Here is a 22,736-nt window from a genome sequence, read left to right on the forward strand (position 1 = left end):
TGTTTATGCATACATATAAATCACTGTTGTGGTTGATTGGCTGTATTTTTATCGGTACTCGTGTTATTTGTGTATTGTCAACTAGCTGTTTGTGTTTCCTATTAAATAAAAACATGAGTTGTCAGTGATATTATATGTGTCGTCTATAAAAGCTTGTATTTGAAGGTACACAATGATGGTGATATAAAAGAAATTATTTTTGGGTCACTGTATACAATTCGTGTTAACTCCTCTTGTTTTCTGTCATATTAGCTAATTTATTACATAATTATGATATATTGACTATGATTCTAACTTAGTTTTTTTGAATGGAATCACGCTGTTGGCGTTAAGGGCCTTTATAGCTCAGCTCGGGCTGTTTCGCGTGCTTTACAGCGTGCGTGGTCACGGTGACCGAAGACAAAAGGTGTTGAATGTCAAAAGTATCACAGCTGTAGACAAAGTTTTGTTTATTTAAAATGAAGAAAAGAAAATTTAAAATTATGTAAATAATTATAAGTTTATTATAATAATACATGAAGTTATCCGGTTAAAAAGTATTTTCTTTCATTGTCTATTTTATGATAAAAGTTCAAATCAGTAATAACTATATAAACACGTGTTATTTACCTAAAATCTACTAACGTTATCTATGCTATACAACAAAATATTCTACGCACCACAGACGTTAAAATATTTTTACTAACATTTTTAGATAAAGAATTTAAAGCTATAAATCATAACCACGAGGATAAAAATAATAAATAAAAATCGGAACACCATGTATAAACGATCGAGATAAATCCAAGTTCAAGGCGTAAGCTGTACAAACGAGAATCGGTGGGTATACAAGTTTCCTGACGCTAGTACTACGGCCCATTCCGCGGTGATTGCCCAGGGACACTAGACCATCATCAGTTATCTGCGCCCGCGCATCTCCAAAATGTTCAAATGGCTCGTCTTTCTCACGTAAGTTCATGTTTATGTATCTGTGAGACAGTGTTATTGTTTATATTCGATGAGTCTTTAATTATTGTCTTTGTAAAGAAGTGTTTGTCAAGAAACTCTACGGAACGGACCAATAAAAAAAAGGATATTTAGACGGTCTGGTTCGGTTAACTATTTTTATTTTTATAACCTTAATTAAGGGTGACTTTAAAAATATATTTTGGACAAAATTATTTATTTTTATATAATTTAGAATTTGGCATTAAACCCTTTATTTTTACTCTTCTATCATCGACCTCTATATTTTACTATTTTTAATTGACAAAATGTGTTATTATTTTATTTTTTATTACATTTATCGAGATTTAATATCACGCTCCTAAGGAATTAACGCTAATTAGAATAAATCACAATAATTCTACTAAATTTGCTTTTTATAATATCTGTCAAAGTAAACAATAATATACGACCAAGTTCGAACGACGTTGTATAAGTTTTAATAAATAAGTCCAGATATTTCGAACAATTTTTAGCTAAAAATAATCAAAATTTTCAATAATTTTCTATTGTACTTGTTACTTGTAATAAATAACTTTTTTAGTTTGAAGTCTCGCTTTAAAATGGCGGGAAATTCAGAGAATTCCATTGTTTGATTATCAAGTTTATTCAAATCAACCAATTAACATTTATATTCGAAATTCAAAAACATATTTTTACGTCATCTAAAAAGTCTTTATTCTAAAAAAATTTAAATACGTAGATATAATAAATTAATAATTGCAAAAATCAAAACATTGAGAAGCGCCTCATTAAGATGGAATCCAAAAAGGATCAATATACTAAATTCATTCAATCTCGGCTCTATTTGTTTTTTAATAAAAGGAACTGGTATTTCAAGTTGCGGGACCGTGGGAATATTATTATGGCGCCACCGAGACTATCTTCGTTCTAGGACATAGTTTCACTTTAGTTTGTGCTCAATATTATTAAGTATTTATAATCATCGATGCTCTGTGCCTATTGTGTCGAAATTCAAATATCGAATTCGAAAATTATGAAATTTTACGTACTCAAATACGCACAAGTATTTTCCAGGTTTTTTATTATGATAATTACCGGTTTTTGATGTAAATAAAAGGTCTAGGTCCTTCGAAATATATTTACCATAGTACGAATCATATAATTGCGGGAATTGCCAGTTAATTTTTTCCCTGTAATTCATTAATTTATTAACACTTCGTTGCAAGAATACAGAAATACATGCAACTGGCGGCCTTATTGCTTTCGAGCGATCTCTTCCAGGCAACCACTGTGAAAAAAAAATAGATAATGGGAGCAAGTGCAAAACTACATATAAAAACAGTGAAAGGGCTATTAATAAAATAAAAATGAATGGGTATTGTTATAGGTACAAAAATAATAAATAATGTGTTTAGTTTTATAAAGATTATCTAATTGTTGGTAAAATCTATACATTGTTCCGTAATATTACAAAGGCTTTAGACTGCGTTCTCAAATATCACAGGGTTTTTTTTAAACAATATTCAATAAATCAGATATTTACAATCATAGCGACGTCAAAGATTTATTAAAGTAGTCTTCGAATACATAAATTAAAAAAAAACTCGAATCTCCACGGCCAGTCACTTTCCAAGCAGCTTGAACCCTTGACGTTGCGTAGAGATGTGGGGTCTTTCGGAATCTTCTACCGCATTTACCTTGGAGAGAGTTCAAAAGACTTGTACGGATAAATATGCAGCTGAGTTTCATTATCGGACGTCGAGGCAGAATACGAAATTCCACCCGTATCACCTCGTTGTCCATCGTTCTGCAACTTAAGGCAGTTTTTGCCGCCCACCACTAATATGTGGAACCAGATACCTACTGAAGTATTTCTGAAATAATTCGACTTACTTTAAGAGCGTACCAATTATTAAAAGGCAGATAACGCACTCGCTAAAGCATTGAGAGTGTCCATCGGCGGCTGTATCACTTAACATCAGATAAGAATCCTGCCCGTTTGCCTGTTCTATAAAAAAATATTACGGCGACTATACGCCGTGTTAGACAAAGTCCAGTTCTAGGGCTTTTGAACTACAGTCAAAATCTATTATAGCGACATCGAAGATACCTACTACTCATATTAGATCGTTAAAACCGATAGTCGTAACAGCCGATGACGTTGTTATTAAGTACCTAATACAGTAGAATTCAGCCGGTACTTTTGATTTTGGTCTATATAACTGGTATGTTGTTCTAAACGATGTAGTCGTAAATGGTTTTTTACTGTAAAAATAGTATACTTTTTATAAAAACTACTTTTAAAATATTTATACACTATGTTGTATTCAATTCAAATATTTACCATGATTATAGTGCAATAAGTTATGTAATCAAACTGAACAAAAAAAAACAAATTTGACTGCTTCTACGGCGTTACCTGTGAGCGAAGGATGTTGTTATCAATTCGATTTTTATTTTTTTTACCATAAATTCAAAGAGAAAATATTCTTTAGCCGATTTAAATTTCGAATAAATATGTGCATAAAACAAAAAATATATTCTGTAATCTATGCCCCACACTCGTTCCGGTCTAATGTTAGTAAGTACCATTTTAACTGTTATCAATTCGATGTTTATTTTTTTTACAATAAATTCAAAGAGAACATATTCTTTAGCCGATTTAAATTTCGAATAAATATGTGCATAAAACAAAAAATATATTCTGTAATCTATGCCCTACACTCGTTCCGGTCTAATGGTAGTAAGTACCATTTTAACTGTTATCAATTCGATGTTTATTTTTTTTACAATAAATTCAAAGAGAACATATTCTTTAGCCGATTTAAATTTCGAATAAATATGTGCATAAAACAAAAAATATATTCTGTAATCTATGCCCTACACTCGTTCCGGTCTAATGGTAGTAAGTACCATTTTAACTGTTATCAATTCGATGTTTATTTTTTTTTACAATAAATTCAAAGAGAACATATTCTTTAGCCGATTTAAATTTCGAATAAATATGTGCATAAAACAAAAAATATATTCTGTAATCTATGCCCTACACTCGTTCCGGTCTAATGGTAGTAAGTACCATTGAATGTTAACTGTTATCAATTCGATGTTTATTTTTTTACAATAAATTCAAAGAGAACATATTCTTTAGCCGATTTAAATTTCGAATAAATATGTGCATAAAACAAAAAATATATTCTGTAAACTATGCCCTACACTCGTTCCGGTCTAATGGTAGTAAGTACCATTGAATTTTGTATAAGGTTTTTACAGATGTTGTATTTTATAATCTTACTTATCGACATGAACAGTAACAAGCAATGGCTTATTTTCTAAAAGCCTACACAAGGTCCGCAAATCGTAGTTCGTTTGGGCAGTAGCATACTAGTATTAGTTCTCTTGACGGATACGATTTAACTTCAAGCGATGCGATCTATGGTCCTCCTCCCTACCATAGCCCAATGGATGAAGTTGGCGTCCACACGCCACTTTGACAAGGCTAAACACCATCCCAATCCGCTGGTGCGTAATAGCATCAACTATTACCCCTTCCGGACAAAAAAGGCTCGTAGGAGGCCCCGACACATACTAACGGATCCGGATGATCCAATTACCGTAGCAAACGATAAATTAAAAGCCGCCCGCGCGGCCATAAATAATAAAAATAGCCAATCACAGATTAGGGTAAAAAACCGCCTTCACCGGGGAAGGCGAGGACCTTTACTTCGCACTTCGCTCACTCCAGTGAGCTTCCGTCCTGCCCTTCAGGCGATTGACCGCCCCGCGACGGCCCAAGCCGAGGTTCGAGTCTCACAGGAGACGCCCTTGCGCTAGCCGCGGGATAAAACGCCATTCTGGCCGAGCTACGCTTGCCAAAACAGCCCGAGCTGAGCTGTAAAGGCCTTTAAGGCCAACAGCGAGATTCCTTCTTCAAAAAAAAAAATATGGTCCTCCACCACTTTCCCGATATTGCCCCTGATTTGAGGGCCGTGTTAGACGCTTTTCAGCCCTTTCGTAAACAAAAAACAAAATTACTATAATAATAAACATTAAATCCACTATGTAATGACACCACTTCTAGATAACATCAATCTTGCATTTTAAAATTATTCTATGTACAAACCCTTTAAATACATATTTCCACAGATGCACAAATGCAGTCCTTTCGACAACAGACCTCTACTCTCTTCCCGAATTGCCTCCGGGAGAAGCTCCTGAACCCATCATTTCGTTTATGGAAAAAACATATGCCTTCGGAAGAGGAAGAATGGCTTATGATGCTGGGGAGCCTCTTCTTCTGACCCCATTGATAGAAGAGAAAAAGCTAGAAGACGCAAGAAAAGCGGCATATGTCGAACCTGATTATCTATTGCCTGGTATGGAGAGTTACGCAGGTTATTTGACTGTAAGTTGAAATATTCAATTATTAAATAAATATAACAGTGGTATTTATTTTGTATGGAGCAAGTGAGCAGCACTGTGAGTTCAGATCAGTTGAGGATTTAAGGCCCTATCCCAGGACGCATTGCTGTGTCAATGTGCAAAATGTGCAATGGAAAGAAACATTGTACTTTTATGGAGTTGTGCGACCATATAGGCCCTTAATGATACTTATAAACGGATATATTAGGTCCTACATATGAAATTGGCGTTTTGTATGGGAGGAACAAAAAGTCGAATATTTTTAAATATAACATATTTAATTAATAAAAGTACGAACCATTGTTTTCTATGCACTTTTGCCATCTCATAGCTAGTTCATTGATCCCTTTACTAAAAAAAACAGTCGGACGGGAATCAATAAAATCTGTGAAGGCGATTTGGACTGCCCCATCAGAGTTAAATTTTTTCCCTTGCAAGAAGTTGTCCAAATTTCGAAAAAAATGGTAATCAGTTGGAGCAAGGTCTGGGGAGTACGGAGGATGTCTTAGACATTCCAATTGAAGCTCTTCTAATTTGGTAGCCGTCTGTTGTGCAGTGTGTGGTCTAGCGTTGTCGTGAATTAGCAGTGGCGTGGAGCGATTGACCAGCCTAGGTTGTTTAGCCGCTAGCTTTTCCATCATGGTTTGCAATTGCTGACAATAGACATCAGCCGTAATAGTCTGGCCAGATTTGAGAAAACTGCAATGAACAATACTGGCACTAGTCCACCAAACGCTTACAAGTAACTTTTTTGGGGTTTATTTTCGCTTGGGGCAGGATTTGGCTGGCTGGCCAGGATCCAACCATTGCGCTGAGTGCTTCCGATTATCGTAAAGAATCTATTTTTCATCACAGGTAATGATTCGGTTTAAAATACCTTCATTATTGTGCCGGTTCAGTAATGTAACGCAGCAGTCGACGCGCGTTTGCCGGTTTGCTTCAGTCAATTCGTGAGGTACCCGCCTTTCAAGCTTTTTAATCTTCCCAATTTGCTTCAAGTGAATTAAAACAGTTTTATCACTAACACCGCAGCCTGCAGCTAACTCGGACGTGGTTTGCGATGGATCCGCTTACACAATAGCCTTCAATACTTCATTATCAACTTGGGTCTCAGGCTGTCCACGGGGCTTGTTCTGCAGGTCGAAATTTCCAGAACGTTGGAACCAAAAATGAACTGTGTTTTATTTTGCAACATGACCGCCATACACATCATTCACCCTTCGAGTCGTTTCCGCAGCACTAGTGCCACGGCGGAACTCGTACTCGCAAACAGAAAAAAACAAATGAATAGCGGTCATCGAAGCACAAATACATGAGTAAATAGCTGTACAAATTTGAATTTGAAATTCCTAACCAAAGAGGAGGTATTTGAGGTCAAAGTGGCCAGTACGACAAAACGCCAATTTCATATGTAAGGACCTAATATGTCCAAGATCATATTCTTTCTAATAGAATATCAGAAGTTACAGTTCTTGTACAAGTTGTATGGAGAACTTTGAGCCGTGAGTTTCATTAGCGCCGTTGACTCCAGAGCTGGTGCTTTCCTCGCTGAACGAATAAATATCACAATACAGCGAGGAAATGCTGCCAGCGTTAAAGGTACACTATCATAGTGACCAAACTTTTAAATCTGATTTATTTTAATTTTTACTTCGTAAGTTGTAAATACTGTTTATTTTATCGTATTGTTTAGGTTGTAATTAACGATTCAGTATAACTACTTAAAGAAAAGTTTTAGTGTTTCTCAAATGTTTCACTAGCGATTGGTTTAATTAATTTACAAGCAAATTATATTTATACATTCTATTAAAAACATTTAACATTTAAAACTACCTTTATTGTCAGTTTTAAAGAATAATAATTAACTTTGTACATGTTTCAAGCTATACATATTATATTAATTATAACATAAAATTTCCAGGTAAACAAAGAATATAACTCGAATCTATTCTTCTGGTATTTCCCCGTTCAAGGGAGTCCAGTTGAAGAAACGCCATGGATAATTTGGCTTCAAGGGGGTCCAGGTGCTTCGTCACTTTACGGTCTCTTTACGGAAATAGGACCTTTCTATGTTAATAAAGAAAATGAACTGGAAGGTAACAGAACATAATTCATGTATTTATAACTAAAACGATCGTATCGGATGGATAAAATTTTGTTTTCTTTTCAGAGATTAAATATTCGTGGGGTCAAAATCACTCTCTTCTATTCATAGACAATCCAGTCGGAACCGGCTTCAGCTTTACCGATGATGACCGTGGCTATGCCACTAACCAGACAACGGTATGTTTATAAATTAAAGGAATATCTCCATAACGAGTACATTCCTACTGTATTACCTGTTCTTTAACAGCTTTAAACTGTCGTTAAATATAACGGTGAAGTAGTTGTTTATCGTTAAGTTGGAAAAATTTCTTATATCAATAATATTGAACGGTAATTCATGATAATTTTAATGGAAGTCTTGTATTTTATTTACGTATAAGTTTTAAGCGGCAATGTTTTTGCACCTTCTACTTAAGTATGTGCGCGAACGTTTACTAAATATGAACTGACGTTGATGAATCAGGATCCTCCGACCTAAAGGTAGGATTCTCGACCAGTCTAACCACAGATCACAGTGGTTAATTCGAGAAGCTCTTTAGTAGTCAGAATAACTTAGCTAGTGCGTCTTAGGGTGTAACGTCATTGATGTGACTGTAGATTATAGGTGTCGGTACTCAGACCTAAAACATGCTTTCTAACCAAAAAATCACGCATTTAGGAGCTTCATAATTGATTGGATTGGGAGTTAAAAACCTAATGAAACAGATGCAGTAACCCGTCACATCTACGTCACCAAATGTGTGGCTCCAATGACTCTAGTTTACTTTATTCCTTTTTCAGATTGGTGAAAACCTGTACACAGCCCTACAGCAGTTCCTAACACTCTTCCCTGAATTACGAAAAGCTCCTTTGACAATTGCAGGAGAGTCATATGCTGGGAAACATATCCCATCCCTTGGAGTGCAAATATTGTGGCATAGGCAGGAGGACCCAGCTATTAATCTTCAGGTGATTTTTTATTAGCATTTAAATTTATCATACAATTCAGACTGCCGTCCCGTAGTTAAATATCTTGAATATCACCTTTAGCCTTTCATCTCCAATTCTGTTAATATTGTGTATTTGATCTATAACGTAAAACCAATGTCAATTTATAATAAGCATTATGTTTACGCACGCCGTCCGCAGCTATTATGGAGCCAACACATTGGTTCTGGTTTGGTAACTTTATTTTCTTTTTTTTAATTATATGTGACCTTGTTTTACTTGAATTGTGTCTTGACGTCATGGATACACTACATTCGGAAATTGCTTGCTAAAATCCCTATCCACTGCAGTACAAGATTGACTAGAATCAAATATACCTTTTACACGCCTGTATCAAATTTGTGGTCATCGTGTAATGGTCAGTTAACAGATTGTGTCGGATTTACAGTAAAATTGTGATGATAAAAATGTGTGCATGTATGTACACTAGTACATACGTAAGGAGTGAAACTTCTTTATGACCTTATTTTTCGAAAAATTATCTACTATTGTATACTTTACAGAAATTGGTTAAATAAAGTTAAATAAGATAAAGTTTAACAATAGGCTTTTTATTATCATAAACATTAATACAATTATTTCATTTTACCTTATTACTACTAAAATTATTACAGAATTTCATTAATTGTAATAAAATTAATACTATCATTGTTATTATCGTCATTATATATTTTTGTTATAAATGGCTTCGAATCTCTTCGAATCAACCGTGGTAGGGACAAGAAAAAGATGGCGCGTAACGGAAAAGTGTGACGTTAAATTTTTTTCCAAAGCCGATAAAGAAGTTTCACTTCAAAAATGAGTCGACGGACTTTTTCAGCAACTCCGGAGAACTTTCGCGGAGTCGTTTTAGAACCTTGCTGTGTTAATTGTATTCTTTATTCCTACATAATTATGTACATTATATAGTACATTTATTGTGTTGAAGTAGTTTTACGGATTTGGTTAGCGCTGCGCCTTTTTAAGTTCTCATTCATTCACACGTGTATCCATTTCTCAAATATATTTGCATAAGTATCTGATTGCCTCATTTTAACAAGAGTGCAGTATGAGATATAAATAAGAACAGTATTTGCCTAGAGGCTTTCGTGTTTCTTATCACTCAGTTTCGAATTCCGGCTCTGCACCTATCAACTTTCTGCCTATGCGTATTGAACACACACTCGTACGATGAAGAAAATCGGAATGCATCGACGATGTGTCAGCCACAGAACTCATCTATAAAAGAAATAATCACGAAACAGATACAGAAATCATAGGCGCAGACCTAACACACGCTGTAGCGCCATTAATTATTTTTGATGTGAAGCATCTATAGCCGCACGTAAAATCGACTTCTGACGCGTCGCCACGGTATACGAATTGTCACAGTAATACCGTCCTCAGAGGCAACATCGAATATAACTATTACCGAAGTCACTGATTAAACGAATTAAGTAGTCACGATTTGAAATAAATTCGTACATTTTTGTATTTAATGAAAATAAATGTTTATTCAATAAATAGTCATCTATATCTGGAAAAAAATCGTAATATTTTATTTTATTATTATGACATATTTAGTTCATATCACAATATGTTCTTTTCTGCATAATACTATTACAAAATAATGTCGATGTTTCACATCTGCCAGGCGTCCCGTGACGGTTCACATTTTTTATTATAAACTTATTATTAACATAATTTTAAATTTAATTTTTTCTGACGTTTTGCGTGCTTTACAGCGTGCGTGGTCACGATGACGGAAGACAAAAGGTGTTGAATGTTGATAATAATACATAGCTTCAATCCGTTTAAAAAGTGTTTTCTTAATGTGTAAAAGCCATGTTAACAAAAGACAATACTAGTTGCAGTTTAGTTTTTAATTTCAAAATATTGTATTGTTTTTAACAGGGTCTTGCCATTGGTAACGGATTTATCGATCCATTAACCCTTCAAAGGTACAGCTACTTCGTACGTGAAACTGGTTTAGTGGATGATAAAGTGGCGAATTTTATGAACCAAATCGAGACAGCAGTGGTGCAGTTTATTAACAATGGAGAAATGCTCAAGGCATATGCTGTAAGTATATAACAGGCATACACTGTAACGTCCTCCATTCCACTAATATGTAGCTTCTCTTATGCCCAATTGAGTTTTACCGAACTTCAAAAAAATAACGTTCAGAGGAGCAGTTTGGATACAAAGATGAATACGAAATTCCATCCGTATCACCTCGACGTCCGTCCTTTCACAACTGAGCGTTTCTTAAAGCTGTTTTTGCCGCGCACTACCACTATGTGGAACCAGCTGCCCACTAAAGTAATTCCGAATTAATTCGACTTCAAGAAAAGAGCATTACCAATTCTTAAAACAACGCACTTACGATCAGATGAACCTCCTGCCCGTTTACATTATGTTAGATAAAAAAGTCCTAATTCTTAAAAGGCCAGAAACGCACTTGTTCCTAAATTATATTTGGATATATTATTGTTGCATGCTGATATCGATCATACTAAAGACAACAAATAGTCAGCGCGAATTAGCCGATCCAATAATTTTAATGCAAATATCCCTTACCTTTCAGTATTACAACTACTTACTACAATTATTCCTGTCAGAGTCAAAACTTAATAACTTATACAATTACCTACAAGATGAAATTAGCCTGGATGGTGCCTATTTAGACTATATTCAAAGGGATGACGTTAGAAGAGCGTTACATGTGGGAAACACAAATTTCACATCAATCGGGGTTGTGTATAAAAAGCTAGTCCCCGATTTTATGGGAAGCGCTAAACACTGGCTCGAAGAATTGCTCGAGAATTACAGGGTTATGCTTTATAAGTAAGTGTTTTAACTCATTATTCTCTACTTTTATTACTCTAGATAATACAGTTAACCATTAAGAGATACAGATTATATTAAGTGCTTTATAAGTATTGGGAACGCAATTAACATAGTTTGACAGTTGGACAACAGATGAAAAAACATTGTCACGATTTGAAAGCGTGTTTATTTTTCATAATAGCACCAAATATCTGAGAGATTTGCAGGAATAGTGGACAGCAAGTACTGTTACTTACGCATAAATAAAACTTATTAATAAGTTGTAATTGGTTTACAAAATATGTTTTTTGTACGTACACCATATAACACCTAAATACACTTAACATTTTATTGAACATATAAGTTGTCATTTGCAAGTATAACGTCATCGATCATGTCAATTGCCTAGCTGTCTGATCAGCTGAATATCTTTCCGGCCGCTAGTTTAATGGCTAGGCTGGTAATGGAACGGCTGAATAAGCTAGTTGGCTGCGACATATCTATAGAATCCTTCAGAAAGTTGTGTTTTTTAGTTTTAGAATTAGTAATCTTTGGTATTAATATGTATAAAAAGAACTATTCGCATGAATACTTCACAATTTGTGATATAAATAAACATAGATAAAGTAGAGCAATCCTTTTTCCAGTTCACAACGGACAACTAAAAAGGTTTATTAATCCATGGAGGTCATTTAGTATCATAAGGCATCGTGTACTGTTTACCCTTTTCAGAACCAAGCAAACAAATGCAAGAACAAAAATATTGCCATACCTAACGAATTTGATTCAAAGAAACTTTTAATAAAATAATATCTTTGTACTCAGACAAGGTATCAAATGTTTTCAGTGGACACTTGGACATTATTGTTGCATACCATCCTTCAGTGAATACGTATGATGCCCTATCATTTTCCGGTTCGACAGAATACCGGCTTGCAAAACGACATCCTTGGTACCACAATGAAGAATTGGCTGGGTAGTATTTTACATAATTATAAACAATCATTCCCGTTTTTCACAATGTCAGTATTCATAGAAATTATATATTTACGCTTAGAATTGTTTAATTATTTTTATCAAATTATTTCACTGTAAAAAAATCATGCTATCATCAAATCATTTAGTAATGCGCAATTCTATATTTTTACGTATAAATAATAATTGAATAAGTTTACTTCCGTTAAAGCATAGTTGTAAATTTATGATTTTAACCTTTGATACATATTTTATATTGACATTTTTTTGTTCATTACAGGTATTTCAAAATGGCGGGAAATCTGACAGAAGTTATGATCCGTGGCGCGGGACATATGGTTCCCGCAGACAAACCGCAAGCAGCACTAGGATTGATTTCAGCATTTGCACGCGGAATAGCTTTGTACCAAGATACTGGATCTTTGGTCCCAGAAAAAAATTCCTTCAGAACTCGTCAACTGCCAGTGAACTAATCTGTAATTTTGTATTACTTAAATGGACTATTCTGATTTTAATAAGAATTTAATGATTCGTAAATCATTACGTATTTTCTAATTGTATAATCTGTTTATTAATCAAAGAGATCGCTTGTGATTCGTGCATGAGTTTCGTCCGTAATTTAAACCACTTAAACAGATAAGTGTTATTGTAAATGTAAATAAAAATGTATAAAGCATAGTACGTAATTCATTGTTTTAATCAAGTTTCCACTATTCCTAAGATGGATGTGTATTTGTAGTTTATTATGTTATGGCTGAAATTAACTATTAATTATTTAATTCAGTAAACACCTTATTAACGTTTATTTGTAGACTTAAAGATCTTAGATATAAATTATTACATTCAGAAGAATCTCAACATTATTATTATTTAAATTATTTTAATATTATATGATTTCATTGATATGATTATTTGGAAGAAGCACAAAGCTTCTTAAAAAACCCATCGGGTACTCCTGTAAATATGAGATTCTAGAATACATATTGTGTTACATAAAAATTTGAATAAGCCGCTTACTCAATAATTATAGCCCAGTACAAAGAAGTATAGTAAACTACAGGGTATGTAGCAAGTGTAACCAATAGGAATACTTACAGCATATTGCACACTTAGCTAGCGAATTTTAAAAGTAGAAATACACAACCGACTAACAAGTCATACGTGTAAAATGCACATGTGTAGGCACATTGTGTCATAACGGTGTGAAATGTCAGTCACACCTATACCTATAAAAATTTCACCTGTTAAATAACACCCGAGTGTGTCTCACGGTACCCATCATCATACATCATGGTACAATACGGGTTCAGTCAGACGACTTTGTAATTTTACAAATTCTGTTATATATATAATCTATGTTCTCGATCTTGTTTTGATAAATTATCTATGTCATTTTGATGACGTTTTCTACCACACCAACACCGAATTGACGTTTACGTTTAGTCAATTGTCTATCGTTTTTATCTATCAAATTGCGTCTGAGTATAAAAGATTTTGTAGAATTTGTTTTTCTTTAACCGGGTATCCCGGGTGTTACTGCCGTTTAACAAAAACCTTATTCGATTGAAATTAATTCACATTGAGGAAAAAGTTTACGTGGATGAAACACAAAGTGTTGTGAAAACTATGGCCGTTCCGTACGTGCTGTGCCTCTGGATTTTAGGGGTTTCGACATCCGTAAAAGGATTCTATTTACCCGGCTTAGCTCCAGTTAACTACTGCAAAATTGGCGAAGATAGCGGAAAGTCTTGTAAAGTATGTAAAACTTCTACTTATTGTGTACCTAAAACTTATCTATAGAAATTTATGACTTACCACGTTTACAACCCATTGCGTATAAAAATACATTAGATGATTCATTATCTAAACTAGTTTATGTCCCATACTTCATTGATCTTGCTTAGAATACCAATAAGACTGTAATAAATCATTATTAATGCTTCCAATAATTGACTGTAATACAAGTTTTAAATTTGATTCCAGAGTGATATTCCACTATATGTAAATAGACTGAACACTGAAGAATCAGTAATACCATTTGAATATCATCACTTTGACTTTTGCTTATCCAATGAAGCTCAATCGCCTGTGGAGAATCTTGGTCAAGTTGTATTTGGGGAGCGAATTCGCCCAAGTCCATATAAAATAAACTTTTTGGAAAATACAACATGTCAGCATCTATGCACAAAAACTTATAGAGGCTCAGATCCTGAATCTACCAAAAAACTTAATCTTTTGAAAATGGGTATGGCTCTTTACTATCAACATCATTGGATCATAGATAATATGCCAGTAACTTGGTGTTATCTTGTGAATGAAGGGGGAAAATCATACTGCAGTACAGGTTTTCCTATGGGATGTCAAGTACGAAGAAATCTTGTAAGTAGATTTTTTCTGTTCTATAATAATCTATAAGTTTCTACAATATTGGTTTTAGTAGTCAGTATTGTTAAGCTTATTGGCAACAGGCCTTAATAAATAGCATAAGTTGTGTTATAATGTAACAATTATTATAAAATATATTCTTGTCTATATAGTATCATCAAACTTTGCCATTCTATACATAATAGTTAAGTCTCATCATATCACATTGGGAATTGAAGAAATTATTTATTTTTATCAAACTATACAAATATTAATGACAGTAACATGTGATGTTATCTGATTATTTGATACAATCTATAAGGGAAATATACCTTGATTTTTGGATTTAATATGTTTAAAGGATATATGTATAATGTATATGCTATTTTAATACAAAATGTAACATTGGTACTAGTTGGGTCATTATTGCACTGGTAAACTATTTTCTCCATACTAAAGCTAGACTAGCATACCAGTAGTTCTTTTAAAACAAGAACTTACTATTAAAACTAGTAAGTTCTGGAATAAAAAAAGATATATAGTAGGTATCTTTCCCCATGATTTAATTCAGACACATCTCAAAATATTGCCTTGTCATACATTCTTACAGTCTAATTGTTGCATCACTCAGTATTTACAACATTTATGAGAATTTGTGTGTTGCAATATATAATAAATATGTTTTAAATTTTAGGATACTTGTAATCCAATTGTAAATACATCACCAAGCAAAGTGGGAGCATACTATCTATTTAATCATGTGGATATTGATATTACCTACCACAGTGGCGGCACTGAGGAGTGGGCCGTTGGATTTGGAGAGAATGGTGGGAGAATTATTTCTGTCAAGGTAAAAAATATGTATATTTATTGTAAACTGCTGAAAGTATTGTTCCACATCTCTGCTGGCAAAGTCTGCTAAGATTTAGAGCCGACAAAATGTAGAATGCTTGATTTAGCAAGCATGACAAATCAATTGTATGGGTTTTTATTCTAATTCATCATTATTATTATTAGTTATTATTTTTATTAAATTCAGCATAACACAATACACCTCATAATTTTATTAATATATCATAGTCACCACGAAATAGCAACTTGATTGCTTAGAAGTATAAAACCTTTTGTTTAATTCTGCTTATTAGGAAAAATTCTGAATATGTAGTTATTGAGTTAAAAGGACTTGTCTAAAATTATTCCAATTCAGGTCAAAAGTTTTGGTAATTTTATCGGTTATTATAAATTAATCGTAGTTTGAAACTTATTTTGCAAATTGACAGTGAATTATTTATTGATTAAAATAATTAATTATACAGAAAGTTAAAGTTGACAGTTATTGCATTACATAATTAAAAAAATAAGGTTGATTCACAAATTACGTATTACTCTGTTTTTGGTTCAGTAATATTCTATCTCTTTTTTACTTATTATATATAGAAAAAAATCTTGTATACATGATGTCCATAAATCAATGTCAAGCATAGGACAGGTTTTGACCCGAGAAAATTTTAGGTCACTTGCTAACATTGCATAGTACATTATTATTTCAACATGGTCTGATATTTTTATGTATTATAAATATATACGAGCAGTGTTGGCCTAGTGGCTTCAGCATGCGACGCTCATCCCTGAGGTCGTAGGTTCGATCCCTGGCTGTGCACCAATGGATTCTTTCCATGTGCGCATTTAACATTAGCTTGAACGGCGAAGAAAAACATCGTGAAGAAACCGACTTGCCTTAGACTCAAAGGTCACCGGCGTGCGTGAGGCACAGAAAGCTGATCACCTACTTGCCTATTTAATTTACAAATGATCATGAAACAGATGCAGAAATTTGAGGCCGAGACCTAAAAAGGTTCTAGCGCCATTGTTTTTTTTTTAATAAATATGAACACCACAGTGCCTAACATACATAAACTTTTTAGAATGGCAATAATTAAAAAAAAATTGTAACATGAGATATGCCACCCCTATATGGACCCCTATATTTATGAAAATCTATAAAAAAAGTTGCTTAAAACCCCCAATTTCAGGTCCGACCAGCAAGTATCAACCATCAAAATCATGATAAGCCCGACTGCACCATTCAGAGCCCTTTGGAGATTCCAAACAGCCTGACGAATGAGGAAACCTTCAACATAGCATACACATACAGCGTTCATTTTATTAAGAACAATACGAATAAGTGGTCGTCAAGATGGGACTACATACTTGAATCGATGCCACAGACGAATATCCAGTGGTTTTCAATATTAAATTCACTTGTGATCGTTCTGTTCCTAAGTGGTATGGTTGCTATGATTTTGCTGCGAACCCTACATAAGGATATTGCGAGATACAACCAGATGGAGTGCGGTGAAGATGCTCAGGTATATATTTTTTAAATTGCTATAGAAAAAAGTATATATATCACATGATACTTATTTGTAAATTTGTGTGAGCGCTTGTTAGCTTCAGGTACAAAACAGTGAGTGAAAAAAATAGAGCACAAAAATATAGTCTTTCCTACTAGGCTAGATCGTATAGCGTAATATATATTCATATATCAGTTTAAATTTCTTTTTAACATAGCGTCTAGCTGGGACCATGTTTCCATAAGAATTGTGGTCATTGACAGATATATTTCTGTGTCTGTGTATAATGTTATATTTAACGTAACTTTTATAAAGTGTCAAAGGAGAAAAAAAATCCATTTTAACATAGTGTCAACTGACACCATGGTTCCATAAGAATTTTGGTCAGAGATAGACATATTTCTGTGTCTGTTTCAATCTTGTATTTAACGTACCTTTTATAGAGCGTTAAAGCAGCACAGAACTCCATTTTAATATAGCGTCAACTGAGAACATGGTTCCATAAGAACTATAAACAGAGATAGACATATTTCTGTGTCTGTTTCAATCTTGTATTTAACGTACCTTTTATAGAGCGTCAAAGCAGCACAGGACTCCATTTTAATATGGCGTCAACTGAGAACATGGTTCCATAAGAACTATTAACAGATATAGACATATTTCTGTGTCTGTTTCAATCTTCTATTTAACGTACCTTTTATAGAGCGTCAAAGCAGCACAGGACTCCATTTTAATATGGCGTCAACTGAGAACATGGTTCCATAAGAACTATAAACAGAGATAGACATATTTCTGTGTCTGTTTCAATCTTCTATTCAACCTAACTTATATGAAGCGTCAAAGGAGAACAACGTTCCATAAACCCTATTACGGCATCCAGAGGATAAATCTCAAAATAATGATAGGACAATTATGGACCACTGTCTTCTTTATATCTCTTTGTCCTTGGCGCGACAGACCCTTGTGCAGAGGCTGTTTCAGTGAATCATTCACCCACGTAGTCCTGAGTTTCGAGGCTGTACCTTCCCAGGAACAGAAATCCTCGGAGCTGTCTGGTTGCTCCGCGAATTGCCCAGAGAACTGAGCTTTTTGAATGCGCTAGGCATCCAGCACAACGAACTGGGTCCAGGTGTACAAACAGGCCACATACCCTATTGAGGCTTGAATGTGTCTGCCATTTTTTTAAGCAACTGCCATAAAGCGTCAACTGAAAGCTTTTATAGATTTATTTTTGAACTTTGATTGTGTTTTAATTTCAGGAAGAGTTTGGTTGGAAGTTAGTTCATGGAGATGTGTTTAGACCCCCTCGTCGTGGGATGTTATTAGCTGTTTTTCTTGGATCTGGTTCACAGGTAAGATATTAAACTTAATATTTTATAGGAAAAAAAAATATTTTTTATAATTTATGTAACTTGTAGGAAGCCTTTGTAATCCTGGGTATACTCTTACAGATTAGTTAGAATTTTATAATCTATATTTCTTTGTGTGTCCCTCTAAAACCATTAGTGGTGTGTGTATAAATATATTAATAGCAATCATATACATAGTTGAAACGCTCACATTTGGACGCTACTTTTTTTTCTTTACTCACAGTGGTGTCCTGGAAGAGATCGTTCGAAAGCGATAAGGCCGCCAGTTGCCCTCCTTTTGATTTAATTATGTTATTTTTTTTTTTATATTGTAATGTAACGAACTGTTCATAAATAAATAAAGTTTATTTATGATATTTTTGAATGATAACAGGTGTTTGGTATGACGCTAGTGACCCTAGCCTTTGCCTGCCTGGGTTTCCTCTCACCGGCGAATAGAGGAGCGTTGATGACCTGCGCTCTAGTTGTTTGGGTACTTCTTGGAGCTGCTGCGGGTTACGTCAGCGCACGGATCTATAAGAGCTTCGGTGGGCGACGGTGGAAGAGCAATATACTGCTGACTTCCATGCTGTGTCCCGGGTGAGTTCTGAAATGGGTTCCTTTCTAAACCCAAGATTCTCAACTCTTGAGGTCGTGAATTCATATCACGTTTCGGTATTGTTTTTATTGAATGCTATGGATTAACTATTATTAATAGCAATATTATTGAGTTTTACAAAATTGTGAACAATGCTGATAAAAAACAAATGGTATATGGTAGGTACCAAGTAAATTGTAATTGAGAAATAAAGGTCATTGCGCCTGCGCAAAATTTCTAGCAATCGATTGATACCTTCTATTCATTTTTAAACTGTACGCACTGAGAAAAGTCAAGATGGCGCCTCGACCTTACACGAGGCATTTGTACCTTTATTTGAAAGAAAACAATTTTTTAACCTCAACGGTCTTCAGTCACCGTGACCACGCACGATGTAAAGCACGCGAAACGTCGGAAAATTTTAAATTTATGTAAATAATTATAAGTTTATAATAATTAAAATAGCTTTAATCCGGTTAAAAAATTTTACGTTGACACTATAGGCATAGATAATCTAGAATTAAAGATGTATTTTTTTCCCTTTCTTGGCCTGCACGGTTTGTGCGTCAGCCATGCAAGAAAAGTTAGAAAGTGTGTTATTAGATTTATTTTATTGGTTTGGAAATTGGATCGGAATTTGAAAAAAAGATCAGATAAATTAGGTATATAATAAGTACATAAATGATTATAATTTTATATTATTATGAAAAATGAAACTGGCTAAAATTTTATATACATCAATATTTATATTAGTTAGAAAGATAGAGATTGAAGTAGGAAAAGGAATTTTAATGGGCAAAAGCGAGGAAATAAAAGCGGAACAGTCAAAGAATATATGATTAAAATCCCCAACGTCATTGTGACAGTGACATATATCGTTAGGTAAAAGGTTAAGCCTTGCCAGTTGGTTGGTTAAGGGAGTGCATGGCCCAGCCTCATACGAATAAGGGTCGAACTGTTAGCTTTACCAAGCGTCAGAGTTGAAAACCACGGTTTTGGAGGTATATCGTATACCTGAATCGTGTAATAAAAGATGTTTTCCATGAATTTCATTGTGACTTTTATACAGGGTGGTCTTTTCGATCTTCTTCATCCTCAACCTTGTGCTGTGGGGTAAGGGATCGTCGGCAGCAATTCCCTTCTCGACTCTTGTGGCTCTCCTCGCTTTGTGGTTCGGAGTTTCAGTACCATTAACATTTATCGGCGCCTACTTTGGATTTAGGAAGAGGGTAAGTTATTATTTATGTCTTAAGTGTTAGCCCAGGTCTTTAAGTCTCCGGAACATACGCTTGACTATATATTTGCGTGTTGTTCCCACGAGAATGTAAGTGCGTGCTCCTATTTCACCATGCCTCCTGCTGATAGACGACAAATCCTTGTTTTTAATTTATTTTACTATCATAAATTACTTAGGATGTCATGTAGAACATGGTGTAATGGTTGCGGCTCCTTACAAATGTTGTGTAATGCAAAAAAAACTTGGCGATTAAAAAGAGTGGCGGAGAATTTATTGCCAGTTCTTCTCTTCCGTTCTACGCCCTTGATTTGAGAACTGGCAGTAAATGTTAAATTAGAAGTATTTATTGTATATTTCTTTTTTATTGACGTTAATAAGTGTACATTGTGTTACCTATTTGGATAAATGATTTTTGACTGACATATTTACAAGTTTTAGTAAGTTTTTATTGTAATATTGGCCATATTGACTTTGTTTTAAATTAACTTAATTCCTCCAAGAGCAAACATAACTGCAAGTCTAGGCAAAAGTGTTTTGAGCAGGTCATTTACGTAATGTATTTAAAAGGCAACTAAAATTTTGGTTTTGATTTCTTAAACTAACTTTTGACCAAAATATTGATATTAAAATAAAAAAGGTTTCCTAATTATTGCAATTTCTTTCTTGTCGCGAATTGTGTAACTATTTTTTCATATCAGAATAAAGTACTAGAGATAAATAATTTTACTTTTCAGATTTTAGACCACCCTGTGCGTACGAACCAAATTCCTCGTCAAATTCCCGAGCAGTCACTCTACACTCAACCCGTTCCCGGAATCATTATGGGAGGAGTTCTGCCGTTTGGATGCATCTTCATTCAATTGTTCTTCATTCTCAATTCTCTATGGTCCAGCCAGGTCAGCAAATTTACCTATTTTAAAGCTATTTATATAAGGTTTTTTATTGCAATTTCAGGAATGTCTTTATTAATTAAAAAATCTAAATACAATGTTTGATATAATTGATGTTTATTTTTAAGGATTTTTTAGAGTTTTTCCATGTATTGTTCTTGACAGAATGTGTCCCATAAATATTTAATATTATTAATATCTTCTATTACGGAAGGGCATTATTATCTGGACCAGATTTTTTTAAATTTCATAAATCAGAAATTCTAATAAAGTTTTATATTTTCAGATGTACTACATGTTCGGTTTCCTCTTCCTCGTGTTCATGATTCTGGTAATCACCTGTTCCGAGACAACGATCCTCCTGTGCTACTTCCACCTCTGCGCCGAAGACTACCACTGGTGGTGGAGGGCCTTCCTCAGCTCAGGGTCCACCGCTGGCTACCTCTTCATATACTGCTGCCACTACTTCGTCACAAAACTCAATATTGAAGATGCTGTCTCTACGTTCCTCTACTTTGGGTATACAACGATAATGGTATTTTTGTTCTTCCTTCTAACAGGTACTATTGGTTTCATGGCTTGCTTCTGGTTTGTTCGGAAGATATACAGTGTTGTTAAGGTTGATTAAGATGTTCCCGAGTCAACAATATGGTAGCAGTTGTGTGGACTTCGTCCTACATCCAAGTCGTAGGTGTATTGTAATTTATAAAGTTAAAATCATAAGGAACTAATAAATAAAACTAGATAAACTTTTAATATTTTTTTTAATTCAATCACTACATAGAGTTTGGTAGGACTCTAAATCTATAAAGTATTAATCGAAAGCCTTTATATAGAACCTGTAAAGGTTATCTATAATCTGTATTTACCTGGGCTGAATGACCAGTCTCGGTCTTTAAGATTGAAGGTCCTGACTTAGCCCTCAGCAATCCTTGCTGGTTACTTTATTGGGGGCAACGCCAATTCTCGAAAGTCTAAATTTGTAGGATTTTGTCTTAAGAAATATTGGTTACAAAAAGGATTTTTTTTTTCAACTTTTTTTTTTCTAGTTTATTTTTATCTATTTTTCGATAGTAATCGTCATAATTCTAATGTTATTTGTCATACGGGAGAAATACTTAGCTAAGTGTAAGATTCGGAGTCGAAATTTTAGTTCTCACTCTAATGTGGTTAGTATTCATACTAAACTCGTAAAGTCTGGCTCAATAACGTCGCGGTATTAACCATAGACTATGTTAATATCGGGATTATAATAGTCAACTACATATAAAGGATGGGATTGATGCCCTCGTCCTTGTATTAAGGGTGGACTAAAGTACGGAAATAACATAGCAATTAAACTAACTTTAATTGTGTTTTTTTTTTAAAAACCGTAACTTCTAAATACTGTAATACTTGTTGCGGTACGGCTCTATGTCGGGTATACCTGACTGTAAGGTTTGACAGAAGTCGAACCCAAAAGCAAAGCTTTTTATACATAGCTTTAACCACACTCACTGATTTTAATACTAGATTGCAATGCGTTTTCATGACATAATCCGCTGAACTGATTTCGATAAAATAAAAATACGGTTCTTAAATTAGGTTACTTATAAAAACTTGAATGTTTAAAAATGCGTTTTGTTAATAATTAAAAGATTATGTCATTACTAACAATTTTAATTCTATAAACAGTATTTCATGATTCCTATTTTTATTATT

General features: G+C 34.2%; 2 protein-coding genes and 1 long non-coding RNA gene across 3 annotated transcripts; 2 read left to right on the forward strand and 1 right to left on the reverse strand.

The window, feature by feature from the left end:
* Positions 1-757: 757 nt before the first annotated feature.
* On the forward strand, positions 758-12,929 carry LOC123706769 (venom serine carboxypeptidase-like). The gene is made up of 9 exons (XM_045656183.1): positions 758-948; positions 5,092-5,350; positions 7,289-7,463; positions 7,538-7,650; positions 8,254-8,421; positions 10,354-10,521; positions 11,027-11,286; positions 12,116-12,244; positions 12,524-12,929. Exons 1-9 carry the CDS (start codon positions 923-925, stop codon positions 12,714-12,716), a joined length of 1,491 nt encoding a protein of 496 aa, XP_045512139.1. The 5' UTR covers positions 758-922; the 3' UTR covers positions 12,717-12,929.
* On the reverse strand, positions 12,584-14,151 carry LOC123706770. Its single transcript, XR_006753422.1, has 3 exons — positions 14,059-14,151; positions 13,339-13,469; positions 12,584-12,717 (listed from the first exon to the last, which is right to left on the reverse strand). It is a non-coding gene; the product is annotated as an uncharacterized LOC123706770 (long non-coding RNA).
* On the forward strand, positions 13,707-22,705 carry LOC123706768 (transmembrane 9 superfamily member 2). The gene is made up of 9 exons (XM_045656182.1): positions 13,707-13,998; positions 14,227-14,622; positions 15,302-15,457; positions 16,641-16,976; positions 18,221-18,313; positions 18,705-18,910; positions 19,978-20,137; positions 20,880-21,041; positions 21,322-22,705. The coding sequence occupies exons 1-9, from the start codon at positions 13,870-13,872 to the stop codon at positions 21,661-21,663; spliced, it is 1,980 nt and encodes a 659-aa protein (XP_045512138.1). The 5' UTR covers positions 13,707-13,869; the 3' UTR covers positions 21,664-22,705.
* Positions 22,706-22,736: the final 31 nt, after the last annotated feature.

This window comes from Pieris brassicae, chromosome 3 (assembly GCF_905147105.1).
Source record: "Pieris brassicae chromosome 3, ilPieBrab1.1, whole genome shotgun sequence".
Lineage (NCBI taxonomy): Eukaryota > Metazoa > Arthropoda > Insecta > Lepidoptera > Pieridae > Pieris > Pieris brassicae.